Source organism: Mauremys mutica, chromosome 1 (assembly GCF_020497125.1).
Source record: "Mauremys mutica isolate MM-2020 ecotype Southern chromosome 1, ASM2049712v1, whole genome shotgun sequence".
NCBI classification, from domain to species: domain Eukaryota; kingdom Metazoa; phylum Chordata; order Testudines; family Geoemydidae; genus Mauremys; species Mauremys mutica.
The window spans coordinates 355,478,464-355,500,201 of record NC_059072.1 but is presented as its reverse complement, the minus strand read 5'-3'; the positions used below and the strand labels follow the sequence as shown (position 1 = coordinate 355,500,201).

General features: G+C 42.3%; 1 protein-coding gene across 2 annotated transcripts in view; it reads right to left on the bottom strand.

The window, feature by feature from the left end:
* The window catches only part of LOC123373746 (disintegrin and metalloproteinase domain-containing protein 20-like), a 144,793-nt gene that overhangs the window by 51,860 nt on the left and 71,195 nt on the right, over nt 1-21,738 (bottom strand). For both annotated transcript variants that reach the window (XM_045022853.1, XM_045022861.1), the window contains 3 exons: nt 18,995-19,084; nt 15,249-15,441; nt 5,338-5,443 (listed from right to left, as the gene is read on the bottom strand). In XM_045022853.1, coding sequence (XP_044878788.1) covers nt 5,338-5,443; nt 15,249-15,441; nt 18,995-19,084 — 389 coding nt within the window. The remainder of the gene's footprint in view (nt 1-5,337; nt 5,444-15,248; nt 15,442-18,994; nt 19,085-21,738) is intronic.

Below are 21,738 nucleotides of genomic sequence, written 5' to 3'. Positions count from 1 at the left end.
AACTCATGCTGTTGTTCAGGTACCTCCTCCAAGTTAATTCTCAACTCACTGGCAACTCTTTTAAAAAGGTCTTGAAACTGTGAGACGGCATCCAAAGATGTTGTGGGAGGGGAAAGTAAGGTTTCTTCAGGCGGTACCTCCGGATCTACTGGAATAGGAGCAGGATGTGATTTATCCTGCAATTGTGATGGTGCTGCCTGGTGTCTTGCATCAGTGGCAGGTTCGTCAGCTGTTGGTGCTAGGCAGGTGTTGCACCTGGTTGAGGTGGAGTAGCGAGTGTGTTCTCGAGGATACGATGCCCATGGGGCCCAATATTGCCACAGCAGTGGGAAGGGCATAGGTGGTGCCATCCAGGGGTTCACACACCATGGGGCAGGATCCTGACAGTAGAATGAGGTAATTTTTCTGTGACCTCTGTTGACAGGGGTCTGAGGATGGGAATCTTGATACGGTGAAAAATCCCCTTGCGGTCCAGCTTCCATCCAGACCCTGAGTCAGCCATTGGAGAGAAGTAGGCATTCAGTAGGGGTGACTGCAGGATAGGTGACACGAGGAGGTCCCTTGACTGAGTAAACTGCAGTGCTGAGGCTCCTGTGTGAGGTGAAGACTGTGCAGGAGGAATCTGCTGTGAGGAAAAATTCCTCTGCACCGGTGTTTTGAGCCTTGACTCACTACTGGTCAGCTCAGCGGGTATCGGTGCCGGAGCCGGTGCTGGGAGATCAATATCAGCCTGCGGCGGGTCAGACAGGTCCTGATATGTCGGCACCATGACGGACGCAGTGCCGAATGGTGCCAGAAGAGAGGCAACTGGAAGCCTGAAGCCTCGGCACTGGAACTTTGTGCTGGCACCGCAGCCGCAGGCGGGTTTCGCACGGTGCCGGAGGAGCCCGGTGTCTCAAACGTGCTCAAGCAGGGGAAGCACTGGGAGGGAAGCGGTAGACCTGCCTGGAGAAATCTTATCCCGCAGGGTTTCCTTTGTGGATGACAGAAGGTGCCTTTTTTTTTAAATTCTTCTTGTGCTTCTTTGAGGCGGGGGGGGGGGAGGGGGTTGAGGCCGCTGTGGTGGGCAGCGGAGCTGGAGTCAACGCCTGGGTCTGAAACTGATCCTAGGGATTTCTGAAGGAGGAGCAGTTTCAGTCTAAGCAACCTGTCCTTCCGTTTAATGCAGTTGGGACCATCTCCCCCAAACATTTTATACATTGAGTGGCCATCTGAGAGGGGGATAGGCTCCTTGCAGGTAGAGCAGTGCTTAAAGCCTGGGGAGCCAGGCATGTCAGAAGCAGCTGCGGCTGACAGGAACGAAGAAAAAAAATTTTTTTTAAGAGAAAAAAGATAGAAAATGGTAACTAAGTACGACTAACAACAAACTAACAAACTAGAAGGGTAATTTTAACAAGAGGAAGAAAGTTCTTGAGCTCTGTCTCAGGCCGGGGATGGTAGAGAAGGAGCTGAGGAGACCGACCACGCATGCATACTATTAAGGTATACTCAGAGCAGGGGAGCAGACTCTGCGCATGCGTGGCCGGTACGAGTACTGCTGCAAAAATCTCCGAGCGAAGGCACAGAGATGCACCAACACAGGGACATCTCTCAAAGAAGAATGTGAGGATGTTTTTACTCAGGATATTTCACAGAGGAATTGTGTTCTCTAAGCATAAAGTGAACCCTTCCCTTCTCTTTTCACAAAGAAAAACCTTTAAGAAAAATGTATCTAGTTGGAAATGTTATAAACCTTTTGTTTATTTCTTATAGGTTGAAATGGCAAACATCTCTATAAAATGCATACTTGTAAATATGTTACCTAAATGCAAAGCTTCTAATATAATTTCCTAATATCATTGCTATGTCAAATGTTGTATGTACCAGAATGGAATTTAGTACTATCAACTACTAAACTGATTAATAATACAAGAAGCCATTTAAAGTATAGAATATTTATATTGGTGAGGGATTACTTAATTATTTAACAGTACATAACAACTCCCTCACCCAACTCAGGAAGACAAAAAGAATCATCTCTCCAAAATTATGAAGAATCAACAATTTCTTTAATAACTATTTCAGCTACAAGAGTTCTCTTTAAAATACTGCATTTCAAAGAAACTGTTTAGAAAACTAAAAAAAATTACATAACAGGAGAATTAGGACTTTTTGAGAACATAATTTTATCTCCTGTTGAATTCTAATATAATCTAAGGAATATCTCAGAAAATAGACAGGATAAAAAGAAAATTAAAACTCTAAAAGTTATCTGATATTTTTCCTGCCACAGAAGAATAAAGACAATTAGAGGCATATTCATTCTTCATTCTTTGCCTATTCATTAAGCAGACTGAATATTTACAAGCTGAGGGTGTCACTAAAACCAGCCCTCGAAGGCATGGAGCCAGTGAAAGGATGACAAGACTTAAAGAGGTATATTTTCATATAATTTCATGACAATAGGAAGAAGAGTATAAAAACTCTGCGATGAACATCCTCAGCCTCTGCTACAACACATAACACCCATCAATTCATCCTGTCTATCTCTACAAACAAAGTGCTACAGATACATAAGAAGAACAAAGAAGCTGTCACCAGAGAAGCCTCATGAAAACCTACCCAAGGGCAACCTCCTGAAGAGTTCAGTATAGACTGGTGAGAGGAAGTTAACTGGAATGCTGTCAATAGATTAGATTAAAAAACTGGTTTTATTGTGATACTGAAATGCTTTTTGTTAACAGTTTCTCCTGTTATGTACCAAATGATTAGACCCTATATTCCTGGAGAACATAGAATTCCTGGAGAGAATATCAATTATTGGTAAACAGAAAAAGTTGGGATTTAATTGGATTTAAGATTCTTAACATTCATTACTTGGCCTGTCTTAAAATAGCTCGTCAAATGACTTCTTTTAAATAATGTCAATACTTTCTCTGAGTTCATAGGATTTAGTTAAGATTGAGCATAGTAAACAATTATAAACTGTTATTCCTGATAACCAACCGAACTCACCTATCCTGAAACAAAGTTCTTTGGCCAACTGTGAGAAAGAAAAGGTGTGAGATGGAGTGAGAGAGCTGCCTTGCAGGAGACCTGAAGAACTCAATATGAGGAAAAACCCAATATGAGGAGACTTGAAGCCTGGAGCAGTCTTGCTAAATGACTCAACCAGAGACACTTGCCACAGGAAGGAATCCCAAGCAGCTGATTCCCTATAAGAGAGTCGAAGCATTTCTTGGGGAGGGAGGATGGATAGATTGCAGCTTCTCAGAGTCAAATGGATAAGAGAGACCCTGGGAAGGAACGTTTTTCATTTGCCAAGGCTCTGAGGTAAGAGGCATGACCTGGGATAGATTTTTGGGATTCTGTAAGTGACTGGGGAAGTTTGTTTTTGGACACTTAGCCCAAGAAAGGAGCCCAAATGGGCTGTGTGTTGACGAAACAAACCTTCATTAAAGTTTCTTGACTTCTTATTAAACTAAACTGCCAGCCCAGAGCCTTGTGTGAGAAAAGGTAGTGGGGTTGGATGGAGAGGAGACAGGTCACCCCTTCATTGCCCTTCTATACCCATTTATATTGGCAGTCCTGTTTTCTGGATTCACAGTAATTTGGGAAAATAATACCTCTTATTAACTTAACAAGAGAAAAGCACCCCATGGGCAGTTCAGGACTACTAATCTTGAAGTTAGTGAGTTTGTCTGACTGCTTGTTTCTCTCTCTCTCTCTCTCTTTCAGGTTACTTAAAGTTACAGGATCAGTTGGGACTGTGTGTTTGGGGACTGTTTGAGCCTTTGTTCCCTGGATCATTCTTGATTAGACTCAATCAGCCTTATGATCATCCTCCCCGTATTTGATTAATGAGAGGGTTTGTCTGATCTAGGAGAGAAGGCCTTAAAAGCCACAGGTTAAGTGACAAAGGGGAGCTAGGAAACGAGGGAGTTTGTAAGAGGGAGCCATAATATAATTGCTATGGTTTGGAAGAGTCACATTGCCAGTACCAATACTGCTTCTGTCTCCTCCTGGCCTGCACAGAAGAATATGTATAACTACCTTGTGACGGTGCTGCCCGTGAGAGCCAGCTGAGGTCATTCAATTAGGGTGCAAACAAAATGGGGTAGACAAACCCCAGAAGCTGGTGGTTATTCCAATATTTACATTTACCAAGCCAGCACAGAACAGCTTCTATAGTACCTCACTAGTTACTTGGAAGTTCAAACAACACAGTTCCCTTAAAGTGCCCAACCCCAGGCCTCTGTCCAGACACACGTCAGATATGATGATGATTGCTGAAAATCTTATCTCATCACATAAAAGAAAAGATTCTTCCAACCCCAAAGGATCAGCCACATACGCAGGTTCAATTATAACTTAGATCTTACCCAAAATACATGCTACAGCCAATTCTTATTAACTAAACTACAATTTATTAAAAAAGAAAAGAGAGAGTGTTGGTTAAAAGATCAATATACATACAGATTTGAATTTAATTCTTGAGGTTCCAATACATAGCAGAGATGAGCTTATAGTTGCCAAAAGTCCTTTTAGATATAGTCCATGGGTTATAGTCCAATGTCCATATTCAGGGTGACTCCAGTCAGTGACTGGGGATCTCAATCCTTATGGCTTAAAGTTTCCCCCTCTTGAAACCCAAAGCAGATCTGAGATGAACCAGGATCATGTCCCAGGGTTCTTATACATTTCCAGCAGCCTTTTGGCCTGAGAAAACAATAGGCTTAACTCTCCTTCTCCCAAACATCCTGGCAATTAGCACAGGGTAATTTATCCATTAAACAGTTCAGATACAGGTTACCACAACCTTCAAAGAGACACATAGACAATAATACTATTTCCCTCAAGTGTCTTCCTAAATGTTAATATTCCTTTTTTGATCTTTGAATCAAAGCTATAGCAATAGACAAGACTTGTTTGCTTACATCACAAGACCTGAGCAAACATCTCCCCTTCTACCTCTAACAATGCAGACTTGCATTTCAAAGCTCTATTCATTTACATATCTTCCTAACCAGTTTCTAAAGTTCAGCCATGGGTCAGGTCAGTCTGTGCGTTAATTAACTCTTTCTGGCCCTGTCACCTTTCAATGAGATATTTATATTACACTCATAACGTCACATACCTTTAAAAAAAATCAAGCCTTATCAAACACAGTGGGGATGAAAATGAAAGGTTTAAATAAACTGTACTGCTCGTAAAATGCTGCTCTGCATTTCCTCTCACTTGTCTGATTTATTTTCGACACTACTTAAAATAAGGGGTTTTGTTTGTTTGTTTGTTACAGTGGTTTCTTCTTAGTACATTTTCCAATGGATCAGAGACATCTATATATATAAAACTTACTTGTCTTGACATTTATTGTAAGTAAGTCCATCCCCACCGCAGTTGCCACACCGATCACCTTTAGTATTCACTGCTTTGAAACAATTCAATGGGGCCAGATGTGCTGCTGCAAGGGGAGAGGAAAGCACAAGGAAAATGACAAGACAGAAATAAAGCACACAATGTATTCTATTCATTCCTCCAATCATTTCAAGGCATTAAGGGGAAACTGAAGTTATTCATCTGTAACCAGAGTTCTTTGGAATGAAGTCTCCATATTCACACTCATGGGAGGCACCCCGGGTGCAGATATGATGGTGGAACCTTTAGGTAGCAGTGCCGGTTGGAACTCTCACATACTCACAAGGCTATAACCAGCGGCAGCTCCAGGCACCAGCGCTCCAAGCACTGGCCTGCACCGAGTAGACTTTGAACTCTCAAAGGTTTTCTTCAGAGGAACTAGTCTCCTGGAACTTCCTTACAAGGACTAATGTCAACTTCCAGTATTCCAGGCTTGGGGCGGCAAGCCGCGGGGGGGACCCTGCCAGTCCCTGTGAGGGCGGCAGTCAGGCAGCCTTCGGCAGCTTGCCTGCGGGAGGTCCGCCAGTCCCACAGATTCGGTGGTAATTCGGCAGCGGGTACGCCAAAGCCGTGGGACCAGCGGACCTCCCACAGGCAAGCCACCAACTTCACATTACCAGCAGACCTCCTGCAGGCACGCTGCCGAATGCTTGGGGTGCCAAAAAAGCTAGAGCCACCCCTGGCTATAACAGGGGGCATGGCACTTCACCCACCTCAGTGACTTCCACCACTTACTCCAATTCTCAGGTTGTACTTAGGACTCTAAAGAAGAAGAAGGTTGAGTGTGGAGAGTGACTATACAGAGTACATCTTGAATTCTGGCTACAGGGTGATAACTTCCATTTCTTCTTCAAGTGTCCTCTGCATATTCCACCTTGTGGGACAGTTAGACAAGCAGTACTCCCTTTGGATGGAGATGGGTCCTATAATAGAGAGAGACTGAAGTACTGCCCTGCAAAACTGTGCATCCAATCTGTATCCTACATACAAAGAGTAGGGTTTTGTAAAATGTTTGCGAAGAGTTCAAAAGTTGCAACACTACAGATCTGTATAAAAGGAATATGTCTAAGGCAGGGGTAGGCAACCTATGGCACACCTGCCGAAGGCGGCACACGAGCTGATTTTCAGTGGCACTCACACTGCCCAGGTCCTGGCCACCGGTCCGGGGGGGCGCTGCATTTTAATTTAATTTTAAATGAAGTTTCTTAAACATTTTAAAAACCTTATTTACTTTACATAGAACAATAGTTTAGTTCTATATTATAGACTTATAGAAAGAGACCTTCTAAAAACATTAAAATGTATTACTGACACGCGAGACCTTAAATTAGAGTGAATAAATAAAGAGTCGGCACAGCACTTCTGAAAGGTTGTCAACCCCTGGTCTAAGGCATACCATTGAAGCTGCCTGGGTCCTAGTGGAATGGGACTGAATTCTCTCCAGAATAGGGTCTGATGCTAAAGTGTAGGTCTCACGAAAGTACAGCTTAACCAATTCTGAGAGTGTATGAGATTTGAGGACTTGTTTCTTTTTATCAGGATAGAAATGAATAGATTACAGCACTATCTGAATCATTTAGCCCTATTGAAATAATAAGCTGAAATGGGCACCAACAGTAAGAAGTGTGTTTTATCCTGCACAGGTGTGGGCTTAGAAAAAAATACTAGTGAGTTAATTGACAGATAAAGTTAAAACTCAGTCACCACATTAGAGCTGGAGATGTAGCTCTCCTCTATCCTTATGAAAAAGAGTGAAAGGTGGGTCAACCATGACGGCCTGCAATTTACTCTCTTCTAGCAGATGTGATGGATTGGCTAAGCAAGAGACTTCAACCCCCATTAGCCCTTCACACTGTATTTCCTTTTTCTCTGGGCAGGAGGAGAAAAGGTCCTGAACCAGGAGGTGCTGGGCTCTGTTTGTTTAAAAAGCAGCAGCCACATGACAAACCTGGAGCTGCAAAGAAGAAACCCCAGGAACTGTATGCCGAGCCACCTGTGGAACAGGCTGTGACTGCTGAATGTTACAGCTGGGAGGAAGTCTGTATGGGACTTATGGGGCAGTGACAGGAAGCCAGAGCATAGGGCCCCAATGAGAGAAACTGAGCATGGCTTGGAAACCAGCAAGAGCCTATTCACTTCAATAGGGACTAGACTGGAAAGGGCACCCCAGGCACTAACCTGAAGAACCCTGCTTTTCAATAGGACTGCCCCACGGCCCCAAACAAGAACCCCCTATTATGAACTTTGAACTGTAACTTTTAAGCCTTTATATCTAGCATATTTGCAGACTTTCTCTTCCTTGCAGCCCTAGTGCATTACCCTTTCACTTAACCATTGGGCTGAGTGATTATTGGGACCTATCAGGGCTATCATCTACAAGGCTTAGCTGCAAAACCACCTACAGGACTTGCTTCAAAGTTGCTGTACACCAGGTATGCTGCTAGTACCTTAGGAATTTAGAAGCAGCAAAGAATCCTGTGGCACCTTATAGACTAACAGACGTTTTGCAGCATGAGCTTTCGTGGGTGAATACCCACTTCTTCGGATGCTCATGCAAACCCACGAAAGCTCATGCTGCAAAACGTCTGTTAGTCTATAAGGTGCCACAGGATTCTTTGCTGCTTCTACAGAACCAGACTAACACGGCTACCCCTCTGATATTAGGAATTTAGAGTACTTCAACACAGAGCAGCCCACCGTAACTACACAGATGGTATGGCTATCTCATTTCCTGCAGAAAGGGAGTTTAGATTAGATATTAGGAAAAACTTTCCAACTATAAGGTTAGTTAAGCTATGGAATAGGCTTCCAATGAGGCTTTGGAATCCCCATTGGAGGTTTTTTAAGAACAAGTTGGACAAACACTTGTCAGGGATGGTCTAGGTTTATTTGATCCTGGCTAAGTGTGGGGGCTAGACTGCATGACCTCTCAAGGTCCCTTCCAGCCCTACATTTCTATGATTCTATGATAAAAGCTGTTTTAACTGAGAGTTAAAATAATCATTCTGCTATTGGCTCAAATGGAAGCTTCATCAGCTACTGGAGGTTTTATGCTGGATAAGGGTCTTTAACGTGTAGGAAGATTTACTGAACCCTTTCATGAAGATCTTAACTATGTTGTGTGTGAATATAGACTTGTTATCTATGAGAGAGTGGTATACCAATATAGCTGCTAGATGGACATTAACTGCTGATAAAGAAGGTCTAAAAGTTTCAGCTGTAGCAACAAGGAGTCCGGTGGCACCTTAAAGACTAACAGATATATTTGGGCACAAGCTTTCGTGGGTAAAAAACCTCACTTCTTCAGATGCATCTGAAAACGTATGGCCAAATATATCTGTTAGTCTTTAAGGTGCCACCGGACTCCTTTTGTTTTTGTGGATACAGACTAACATGGCTATCCCCTGATACTTGTCAGCTGCAGCAGTTATTCTAAAATATGATGAACTGGAGCCATTGTTGTAACTACATTACTAGTCTTTATGCAAAGACTGAATCTCTTCCATTTGAAGCTATAACACTTAAGCTTGTGATCCACTATGATCCCCAGGCCCCTTTCTTCAGTACCCCCTTCCTAGGCATTTTATATGTGTGCAATTGATTGCTCCTTCCTAAGTGGAGTACTTTGCATTTGTCCTTATTGAATTTTCATCCTATTTCCTTCAGATCATTTCTCCAGTTTGTCCAGATCATTTTTTAATTTTAATCCTATCCAGCAAAGAACTTGCAACTCCTTCTAGCTTGATGCCATCCACAAACTTTGTAAGTATACACTCTATGCCAGTATCTAAATAATTGGTGAAGATATTGAACTGAATAGCACCCAGAACTGACCCCTGTGGGACCCCACTTGATATGCCCTTCCAGCTTTACTGTGAACCATTGATAACATATACACAGACACCTTATAGTAGTTCCATCTAGGTTGAATTTCCCTAGTTTGTTTATGAAAAGGCCATGCAAGACAGTATCAAAAGCCTTACTGAACTCAAGATATACATACCACATCTACCACTCCCCCACAGCCAGAATGCTTGTTACTCTGTCAAAGAACGCTATTGGGTTGGTTTGGCTATTTGTTCTTGACAAATCCATGCTATTACTTATCCCTTTATTATCTTCTAGGTGTTTGCAAACTGATTGCTTGATTAATTGCTTTATTATCTTTCTGGAGACTGAAGTTAAGCTGATTGGTCTGTAATTCCCTGGGTTGTTCTTATTTTCCTCTCTATAGATGGGCACTATATTTGCCCTTTTCCAGTCCTCTGGAATCCCTCCCATCTTCCATGGGTTTTCAAAGATAATCGCTAATAGATCAGACATTGCCTCTGTCTGCTCCTTTAGTACTCTAGGATGTTTTTCATCAGGCCCCGATGACTTGAAGACATCTAACTTGTCCAAGTAATTTTTAACTTCTTCCTTCCCTATTTTAGTCTCTGATCCTATCTCATTTTCCCTGGTATTCACTATGATGGACATCCAATCGCTACTAACCTTTCTGGTGAAAACTGAAACAAAAATGTCATTTAGCACTTCAACCATTTCCACATTTTCTGTTATTGTTTCCCCCTCCCTTCATTGAGTAACAGGCCTATCCTTTACTTGATCTTCCCCTTGCTTCTCACGTAGTTGTAGAATGTTTTCCTATTACCCTTTATGTCTCTAGCTAGTTTAGTCTCATTGTGTGTCTTGGCCTTTCTAATATTTCCCTACATACTTGTGTTCTTTGTTTATATTTATCCTTTGTAATTTGATCTAGTTTCCACTTTTAGTAGGATTCTTTTTTTAGCATTTCAGATCCTTGAAGATGGCCTAGTTGAGCCAGGGTCAAAGAATTGAGTTTCTTTGGGTCTATTATAAGACAGAGATCTCAGTCCTTCTTTGGGATTAGGAAGTACCTGGAATAAAATGTTTTAACATTGGACTCCCCTGTACTATGATCCCTTCTTCCTGTGGAAAGAGCTTCTGCTCTCAGTAGGTTCACATGAGAGTTGACTCTGAACTGGGATTATGATAAAGGGAGATAATTGAGTTGGATAGTGTATCTGCTGTGTATTATTTCTAATATCCATCTTTCTGGCATTATAGCACTCTAGCTGTCCTGTCAGACATGACATGGCAGTCTTCAAATGGGGTGGACAAGAAATGTCTCAAAATTGGTCTGCACTTCTCAGGACTCTTATGAAACTTGAGGTCTGGTCCAGATGTTCACCCTGGAGTTTGGTTACTCTTTGCAAAAGATCTTCTGCTTTACTGAGGATGCTGATGATGGTAGCTGTGCTTCTGTGAAAAATAAGACGTCAAAGACAACATTGAGTATGGGTGTGTTGATAGCTGAAGACTGGTACAACAGATGGTCTGGGCTGTGGGTATAATCCCAAAGGTCTGGCTGTAAACCTAGTATCTTTCATTTTCTCAAAGTCCTATTACTATCTTATTACTAAATAATCTCTCTCTTTCGAAGGGAAGATTCTCCACTCTAGCCTTTGTTTCTGTAGAGTCCAGATGATCTAAGCCACACTTGTCATTTGAGAGCGATGGCAGACGCAACTGCTCTGGCACAAGTGTCAGAGGCATCAAATGCCCTTAAAGCATGTTTTTGTAAGAAGTTGTCCTTTAGAAATGAGGTCATCCGACAACTTTTTTCTGATCTTCAGGAAGGGATTTTGCAAATACCAGAATATCCATAAGCTTCACTTCATTATCAGAAGATGTTGAGTGAATCTTACAGCCCTAAGAACTCTTGGCTGCAGCCTCCCCTACAAGTATTTTGGAACTGGGTATATGTGAAAAATGAAGAAAGCCTCATGCAGTAATTCCTTGCATGTAAAATTAAACAAGGTCATAGAGGAGTTTTTAAACTAAGGACTTGGGGGAAAGACATTAGGTGTGGAGGATTATACCATTCAGACAGAGACATCCTTTAGGGGAGGATTTATTAAAGGGGATACTGAATACCCTAGTAAAGAGGAGAGGCTAAAACTGAAGAGAAACAGTCGAATGAAGAGGAGTCCCGTTCAATTACATCACATGAAGGCAGATAAATAAATACTGACAAATTTTAATAGTGCTTGTATGCAAGTGAAAGAAGTCTAAATACTAAGATGGGTTCATTTGACATCCTAGTATTAAATGAGGATATTGATATAATAGGCATCACAGAATCTTGATGGAATGATAATTAATGGGACATGGTAATACCAGGGTACAAAATACATAGGAATGACAGAATAGGTCATGCTGGTGAGAGAACTTCACTACGTGAGAAAAGGAATAGAGTCAAATATAGTCAAAACCTTAAAAATAATTAAACGGTTCCACAGAATATGTATGAATACAAATTCCATGCTTGAATAAGAGGAGTACAGCAGTAGGCATATGGTACCAACCACCTGACCAAGATGGTGACGATGACTGAAATGCCCAGGTTGATTAGAGAGGCAACAAAAACAGAAACCCAGTAATAATGGGGGATTTCAACTATCCCCATACTGAATGGGAACATGCCACCTCAGGACAGGATGCAGAGATAAAATTTCTCAACACCATTAATGAGTGCTCCTTGGAGCAGGTGGTCCTGGAACCCAAAAGGGGAGATGCAATTCTTGATTTAGTGCTAAGTGGTGCATAGGATCTGGTGCAAGAGGTGACTGTAGGTGAACTGCTCAGTAATAGCAACCATAATGTAATTCAATTCAATTTAACATCCTTGCAGGGAGGAAAATATCAAAGAAACCTACCATAGCAGTGCTTAACTTCAAAAAGGGGAAATACGCAAAAATGAGGAAGTTAGTTAAACAGAAATTAAAGGGAACAGTCACAAGAGTGAAATGCCTGCATGCTTCATGGAAACTTTTCAAAAACACTCCAAAAGAGGATCAAGTTATATATATGTCCCATATTAAGAAAAAAAAAAAAACAGGAAGAGGAGGAAAAATGCCACAATGGATATAAAGAGTAAAAGAGACTGTTACAGACAAAAAGGCATCCTTTAAACATTGAAAATCAAATCATACTGAGGAAAATAGAAAGGAGAATGAATACTGGCAAGTCAAGTGTAAACGTATAATTGGGCATGTCAAATAAGAATTTGAAGAGCAACTAGCCAAAGACATGCAAATTAACAGCATATTTTAAAAAAGCATATCAGAAGCAGAATGCACACCTAACAATCAATGGGGCCACTGAACTATCAAGCCTCTAAAGGAGCACTTAGGAAGCCAAGGCCTTTGCAGAAAAGCTACACGAATTCTTTGCATTGGTCTTCGGAGCAGAGGATGTGAGGGAGAGCTCCACACCTGAGCCTTTCTTTTCAGGTGACAAATCTGAAGAACTGTTCCACACTGGGGTGTCAGTATAGACAGGTTTTGGAACAAATTGATAAATTAAACCATAACAAGTCATTAGGACACATAGTATTCACCCAAGTTCTGAAGGAACTACAGTATGAAATTGCATAACTTCAGTAGCAGCCAAATTGGTTGAAACTATAGTAAAGTACAGAATTATCAGAAACATAGAAGAACATGGTATGTTGGGGAAAAGATAACATGGCTTTTCTAAAGGGAAATCATGCATCACCAATGTACTAGAATTCTTTGAGGAGATCAACAAGCAGGTGGACAAGGTGATCCAGTGGATTTAGCTCTTGGTTATTATGTCCTGAAATTTCTAAAACTGTCACTTTTATATTTAGCAGTCTGAACAGCTAAGAGGTTTATTTTGGCTTCTCTGGACAGGCATTCATGGAATTTTTCAAAGAGTGAAGGAAGAGTTCTGGAGACTATCTTCTAGTTTGCCTGGAAGTAGAACTGAACTTCCAGGCAACTATAGGTAAGGGAATCAAGTCCTATCCTGACTGACAGTTCTGGTTTTGCCTTTAGTCTGATCCTAAGAAGAATTCTAAAACAGAATATCTTGAGTACAGTGATTTTTTGAGGAAATGCTCGATCTAGCTAGAGAGTACAGATAATTCCCTGTAATCAGGAGCCGCCTCACAAGAGAACATGAGAGATTATGTTCCTTTCCTGCATTCCTGACAATCAAACAGAAATGAAGTAGTTGAGTCCCATGTCTGATTCCCCAGATTCTCACAATCATTTGATTCTCCTCAAAAGTTTACTATAGGGCTCTGATGCTTGAGAAAACAGCATTCCTCCTCCTCTTTGGAATCTAATCTCCAGAACAGGAAGCACCCATAAACGTAGTAAGAAAAAAAATCTCCAAATTTAAGAATTGCGAGCATTCATCTTTTCTTTGGTGTGTAAAATAGGCAAGGAAATATTCATAACTAGTAACTAGACACTGTGGGTTTGAGTCATTTAATCCCTAAGAACAAGGGTTGTCACCTTTTCATCAGTCTAATATAGTCAATATCTGTTGAGTAAAGTATCTAATTTAAAAAAAAATCAAATGCAGTGTGCTTCAGTACCATAAACTAGTAAAAATAGTGAATGAGCACTGCAAACAACCCAAATACATAGAAACAGGGAATTTTACATCTGTTTAGGATATTAACCCTTCAGAACAAATGTAATGGTATCAGCACCTGCCTCTCATGAGCACCCCCTCTCTGTTCTGATACATGCCTGCAATCACTTAGTTTTGAACAGGGCAGCACCCATATCTCACAGACGCTCCCTTTCTGGTTGGGTGTATGCCTGCTTTTCTTTCAGTTCTTACAATGGGGTGGCACCTGCTTCTCATGAATGCCTCCCGGGCTGATGGTTCTTTCAGTGGGTCTTCAGTGACTCAGCCCTTCAGTCAGACACAGTCCCCCATTCCGGGTTATACAATCACCAGTTCTTTTTCACAGCCCTGGTATGTGGACATAGAACCAAGGTTTCCTCTCCAGAAGTACTGCCTTGTTTAAGAGCCCAACAGGGGCTCATCTCAGTACCTTCCATTGGTGTCCTTTCGGCAGCCCTCCCTGGGCTCAGTCTTCAACCAGAACAGCAGGGCCCATCACAGCCCTTCTCCCGTCTGGCTAGATTCTGGGTTTAGTCCCCTGGTGGCAGCCTGCCTGCACTGACCTGTCCATGGTTCTGTTGCTCTTCCAGGCACCCAGTCCTCCCTCTTTGACCTACCAGAAGGAACTGGCTGCTCTGCCTCTGCTGCTTCTGTTTATATGGCCCTTCTGGCCCGATTGGTCACTCCAGCAGCTCCTCTGATTGGCTGACTGGAGGACTTCTCTGCTCTTTTCTGGGGAGGGAAGAGGCAGGGCCACAAGGCCTCCAGCAGGGGGCCTCAGGATCTAGTCCACCCTATCACACCAAAGTAGATATTGAGAATAATTACATTCTTCCTGCATGTCTCAGCACTTTTTCCTTTTTAAAATGCTTCCCATCTCATTAGCTCTCACTTAGCACCTTCTGTAGCCAAAGAAGACACCCATACCACTTAAGAAGGTATTTACCCCAACTTTCCAAACCACCTGTTTCCAAAAGTCAGCTGTCTTGTGTGCTAGGAGCCACTCCAAACCTCTTCTATTGCTTCCTGAGCTGAGGAAGCATGTAGAATCCACCAACAGGGGAAGTGAGACTGTTTAGATATTTCAGTGATTGGTGTTACAGAATAACAATCCTTATCTGTAGGCGTGATATGCAAAATCCACTGATTAGACAGGGGAAGCTCAGGGAGAAGGGCAGATTCCTAGCAGATGTGAGGCAGGATCAACCAAGACTGCAGCCATCCTCAGCTGCCATGCAAACTCTCTCCCCTTTGTGCAGAGCCCCCTGGCCAAAAAAATCTGTTTGCCCTCTTAGGATTAGGTATCATTTAAGAACTGGCCAATTTCGTAAGAGTTAATTCATGCTGCTATGTGTTTTTCTAAATAATAATGCAGATCTTGCCTTTGCCAAATATAGCTTTGCATTGTCTTTCATGGTTACGGCATCTCCCTTGGAAACAAGAGTCATTGTCACCGCATGGAGTTCCATCTTGCTTAAATACATCCTCTGGGCACCAGTCTGAAGTCCCATTGCAGTACTCAGGAAGGTCACACTCACCAATACTTTCTCTGCATATTTTTCCTTGTCTATGAAACTGTTAAAATAAGAATACAAGGATCTGGATGTGATTTCTCTCTGGAGGCCTATTTCATGAGCCACCATTTACCTTCTTAAAATATATTTGTTTTAGAAGTCCCGAAACATCTAACAGGTAAGAAAAAACCACCTGCAGTTTCTTTGCCATTTATTTTAACACAGATAAGATAAGAGGAAGATGCAACATAAATACTCCTTGTGCTGTTTATTAAGGAGTGCACTCTAATTCCAATATTTAAAATATTTGTGATTCTTTTCCACTCCCAAATGATGATAAACTTTTCATGCTTTTAATCAATAACAATGAAGAAAGGAAAAATAGTTTTTGCCCATCTACTCATTTTTTCCCCATGTTGAGTCTGCTGAGACTGGAGCTGGGGACACTTCACCCACAGTGTTCAGAAGCTGGATCTGTCAGTCACTGGGGAGAGGTGGATGGGACCCACCTATCTATATTCTCTCCAGAATGAGCACTTAGTACAAGTGGTATTACTGTAGCACCTAGGAGCCGAAGTCAAGGAACCAGACCCCATTGTGCTTGGTGCTGTACAAACAGAACAACAAGACAGTCCCTGCCCCAAAGAGCCAGAACCCAAGTATAAGACAAGAGACAAATGATGGATACAGATAGATGTGGGAGCATACAAGGAAACAGTTTGACAGTATTGGACAGCTAGTTAGGCAGTGGTCTCAGCTCACCAGAAGCCTAACTATTGTCAATTTTTGGTAGGCATTAAGGAAAAGGAGAGTTTTGAGATGGGTTTTGGAGGGTAACTGCTTAGTTTTAATCAATGTTTATGGAGAGCTCCTCCCAAACATGAGGGGCAGCATGGGAGAAAGCAAGAAAGTCCTTGTTTGAAAATTTAACAAGTGGGTAATGGAGGCTGGCATCATGAGTAGATTGGAGTTGAGCGTTGAGCGCTCAATAGCAAACAAGAGATGATATGGTGGGGATTGGCCATGAAGGGCCTTGAAGGTAAAAACAATTAGGTGAAGACAAATGTGATAGACAAGAGGGAGTCAGTGGAGGGAAGCAAAGAGGCAGGTGACATGATCAAAGGGACAGACTAGGAAAACGAAATTTGCAGCAGCACTCTGAAAGAATATGAGTAGGCAAAGATTGCATTTGTCAAGACCTGAGAAACGGATGTTGCAGTAATCAAATTGAGATGATGGAAACATGGATGAGTTTTAGATATGTGATTGGAAAAGAAAGGCCATATCTTAGATATGTTATGCAGAAAGAATTGGCAAGGTTTACAAACTGCCCGGATTTGAGGTCCTAGACAGAGGTCTAAGCCAAAGATGGCACCCAGTTTACAGACCTAAGGGACAGACATGATGGTATTCTCCAGTGATCAAGAAAGGAGGTAGTGGGGAGGGCATGGAGGGGCTGGAGAGAAACAGATGAAGAGTTCTGTTGTAGCTTTGTTGAGCTTGAGCTGATGGCTAGATATCCACAAGGAGAAATCAGAGAGAGAGGCTAACATTTCTGTTTTCTGAAAGAAAGACAGGTCTGGAGCAGCAAAGTAGATCTGTAAAAATGTGTTTTGTTTTATCTGTGGCCTGAAAGTAGAGTCTGGGTGCATCCTCCTATGTTGATTCTAGATGACTCCATGAACCTTTGAGTAAATGCAGCCTTGTGGCAAATATTTCTGAATAACTGGGCACTGGGGGAAAAGGCCTATCCATGTGCCCAACACTACACATCTATCAGAAAATATCCTTTGGAATGTTTCCCCAGTTTTCCTGAGCAACTGGGGTGGAAGGATCGGGTGATGTGATGAAGCTGGATTGCTCTGAGAGGGCTCCTACACATGAATACAGAAGTAAAGGGATGAAAGGATGGTAGAGAAAGATTTTCTCCAATCCCAGGGAGCTTCTCTGCTGAGTCCCATATGTCCTGACCTGTTAAGATACTGATCTATAGGGTGGGCTGAATCTAAGCACTTTCTGCTACTGTACTGTATCCAGTGGCAGCAGATGCCACATTTATTGCATCAGTGATAGCACAAGAACTCTCTGCTATTGACATAGGCTTTTCTAGAGTCTAGAGGAGGTGACTTTATCCTTTATTGCAGAACCCTTAGTTGGGAGCCTGGCTGTCAACTATGTCTTCTCCAGTTGATCTGAGGAATCTCAGAGAGGTCTCCAGAGGGAGCAGAAGAACTTCTTTCCGTCTAAATAAGGATGTCTTGTACTGGGAGATGGAGAGTTGGCTCTCCTTTTCTTCTCAGACTCATGACTCTGGAAATAAAGGTGCTCCAGGCTATGCCAGGAAGACGACAAAGGAGAGAGAAATTAGAAGTCCATGTAGGAAGATAATATTGGGGGAAATATCAATTTGGGGATGTTTTGAAGTCACATAGGGTATGTCTACACAGCATTTGGGAGCGAGCCTCCCAGCTAAGGTCCACACACTTGTGCTAGCAGAGCTTGTGCTAGTGCACTATTTTTAGCTGTGTTGATGGTGCTTTGACATTTTGACTCAGGTTGGAACTTGTGCTCTCAAGCCCACTCCACCCACCCCAGGTTTGGAGTCTGAGCTCCAGCCCAAACCACAACATCAAAGCACTGTCTACACAGCACACTAGAGCACACACTGTTAGCACAAGTCTGATGACCTAGGCTGGGAAGCTCACTCCTAAAAGCTGAGTAAACATTCTGATAAGGCTTGGAGCCATGCACTGCCAACAGAGCCAGAACATTCTGGAGAGGATGTTGATGGGCAGGTTCTTTCACCCTGTCACCAGTTTGTCACTGACAGGTTTAGCTGCTATCTTAGGTGAGTGCCATAACTGTCAGGTTACAGAATCATTCTCAAGCTTTCCCTGGCCCAATGACTATTCAGTCATGCATAATGATAATGGATAGTTATTGGGCCTAGGAAGGAATGTGAGACTGATTCTCTAGGCTGGTAGTTTGGGCATTTACCTAGAATGTAGGGGACCCAAGTTCAAGTCCCTACTCCAATGACTACTTAATTATTTATTAAAACTGGAACAGCTTCCACAGGTGACACTGAGAAACACTGACACCCCATATCCCAGTGGCTAGGGCACTCTCCTGTAATATAGGAAACCCAAGTTTAAGTCTCTTCTCCACATCAGCCAAAGGCAGGGAATTGTATATCAGCTTCCCACATCCTAGGAGAAGATCCTAGCCATTGGGCTAATAGTTATAAGGGAGCCCTACCCCCAGAATTTTTGCAAATTTTTCCTCCTTTGCTTTTGTCAAAATGCTTAAAGTCAAAACAAAAACATTTGATTTGAATATCATTGAAACATTTCGATATTTTGATTTGGTCAAAATCATTCAGTGAACTCTACATGAAGTAGCGAATAGTTTTGGGTTAGGGGTTAGGCAACTATTTCTCTAAAAACAAGTTGCCCAGCTATAATCCCAACACATCTACATGGGATTAGCAGATCTAATACTTGAGAAGGAAACTGTGAAAATGAATAGCATTGCCACTGGTGTTAACTTTAAAAGAAAGTCATTAAACATTCAGTTTACCATAAAATACAAAACCTATTATATGTTTTTCTTACCTGACAGTTTTTGCAGCAAAGTCCAGAAATACAGCCAGCACCTGGTTTTATTGTACAATTGGATAGGCAACAACCACTCCGTAGGCACACCTTCAAGTACAAAATGAATGGCACCTCACCTTAAAAATCTGGCGTGGGACTCTCCTGTAATAACACAGCTCTTACCACTTATTGTTTGATTTCAAAGGGTAACAAAACTCAGTGAATTTGAGAGGCAAACTCCCATTTCTCAAAATAGTTATATGCCCTGTTTTGGCGGGACAGTCCCTTTTCTAAGCCCTGTCCCAGCTAACTCAACCTTTTTTGGCAAAAGTGGGCATTTTCCCCATTTGCTCTTGCCAACAAACAGGACAAATGCCCTCTTTTGTCAAAAAAGTGGGGTGCAGAGGAATGTACAGGAGTGAGTGAGTGGTGATGCCAGCCTCACGCAGGGGAGGAGGCAGGGCTTGAGCGAGCAACAATGCTAGCCCCAGCCATAGCCTCATGCAAGGGGCAGGCAGGGTCCCGATGAGCAGCTGGGGTCAAGCTCAGTGTGGGGAGGGCGGAGGAGGCGGCTCAGGATAGCCCAACATGGTGTCCCATTTTCCCTTTGGGAACCATAGCATTTTTATAAAGTATTATTATTATTATTTGCTATTTCTGCTGCACAAAGAATCCAAAGAGAATGCTAGCAAGAGAGGAAGGATGGTCCAGCAGCCTGGGACAAAGGACACTGGGTTCAATTCCCTGCTCTGCTGGAGCGTGGACAAGTCACTAAGTTTTTCTCTTCCTCAGTTCCCTATCTCTAAAAATGGGGCAATAGAGAAATACTATCTCACAGGTGTGTTGTGAGTACAAATACATTAAAAAGATGGAGAGGTGCTAGTTATTACAGTGACACAGGTCACATAAGTACCATGGATATATGTAATATTTCTAATGATTTTAAGATACGTGAAAACAAAATTAAATAGTTTTATTTTAACGTAAACTTTTAAATGTAGATTCACCAATACACTAGAGTAGCACAAAGAAACCAAAGTGTACTTGTGATTCTGACAACACTGAATTTGTAATTCACTCACTGGCTTGCAGGGTTGTGTTGGTGAGACTGGTACTATGTGATATTAGGTGTAGGGATAGCATAGTCCCTGAGTCCCAGTGTCTCCATGCTCTAAGGGCACCCCCTGTACTTCTGCCTTAGTCTCCTGGCTCTGTTGCCAAAATGGGAGTGGTGCCAAGGCAACCTTTCAAGGTGGGGAGCCTTTTAAGCACAGACGTCCAAGCTAGTATGCAGCCACATCTTTAAAGAGCCGTGAATTTGGCCAAGAAAGCTACATGTGTACAGTCACTCCTCATACCAGAGTCATTATAACCAACAGAATTGTGGCAGGCAAATTAGCTGCAGACAATGGGTGGTGATTGGTTGAGTTAGCACTGATATCACACTGACCCCAGTGAAGTTATCCAAGCTGTTGAACCACGGGAGGGGTTGGTCAAGGTGACAGTTGGAAAGTGGATCTTGAAAGAGGGAGATCTGGTAACTGTGACAGGACAGTCACAGGTTAGACTTGCCTACAGAATGGGCTAAGTGAGGAAATGTTAGTAGAGCTCTGAGAAGGGAACCTGAAGAGGCTGAAGAAAGCTGAGCTTGATGTCCCTAGCCCCAGAAGCTTCCCATGTAAGCAGATTATGGTGTATGATAGTGTAAGACCTGGTCTACACTAAAAAGTTGGGTTGACCCAGCTAAGTCACTCAAGTGTGTGAAAAATCCACACCCCTGTGTGACATATTTAAGCTGAAATCATCCCTGGTGTATACAACACCATGATGTAGACAGAACTGCAGGGCTGTATATGTGGCACCCTTGAATTTCAAGTATAGACAAGCCCTAAATGGTTTAGGCTTTGAAGTGATGCTATATAATAATTACCACAAACAAGAGTGTATCTCTTGGTTTTCCAATTCCCAGGAAGAAAAGACTAAACCCTTTTAACTCTAAGTCTAAAAGAACCAAGAAGAGAATAGTACCAGATAGAGAGGATATATGTCAGCTGTTCACCAAAGGGGAAATAAGTCCTCAAAGAAAGTGAAGGTTTATAAATTGTCACAATGACCAGTTATATGAAATTGTTTAAGAAAAGATGTAAGATGGAGATAGAGTGAATTAAATTTCTGGGTAAATGTTCTGGAGACCCGTGAGGAAGTGTTTAGTAATGGAGTGTGCGAAGATCGAGGTCCCATCAATCTCATGATGGAATGCTGAAATGACCGCGAGATAGACTTTGATTGAGCTCATTGCTAAACCCAAATGTTTCAGCTCCAGTAGGTATTCCGACACTAATGGTAGTAGCGCTGTGGAGGCCATCACATATTTTTCTTCACACCAGGCAGAGAATCTCTTCCATGTTTGAAGGAAGTTATTATGCATGGTCACTTTCCTGCTGTTTAGTAATATGTGTTTAACTTGTTCCAAGCAGGCTAGTTTGCCACAATCAAACCATACTGGAGCCACGCTTGACGGTAGAGTTTCTCCAGATTCGAGTGAAGAGTGCAACCATTGTTCTGAGACAGCTATGAGTTGATCCTCATTTACAATGGCCTGAAATTGTGATTTTTTTCTCCTTGGGGAGCTCCACCATGAATGAGCTAAGTTTGCCATAGTTATCATAATCATATTTAGCCAACAAGAGTGAATAGTTGGTGACTTGGAATTGAAATGTCGCTGAGGAGTAAGCTTTTAGCCTGAAGAGATCGAGCCTCTT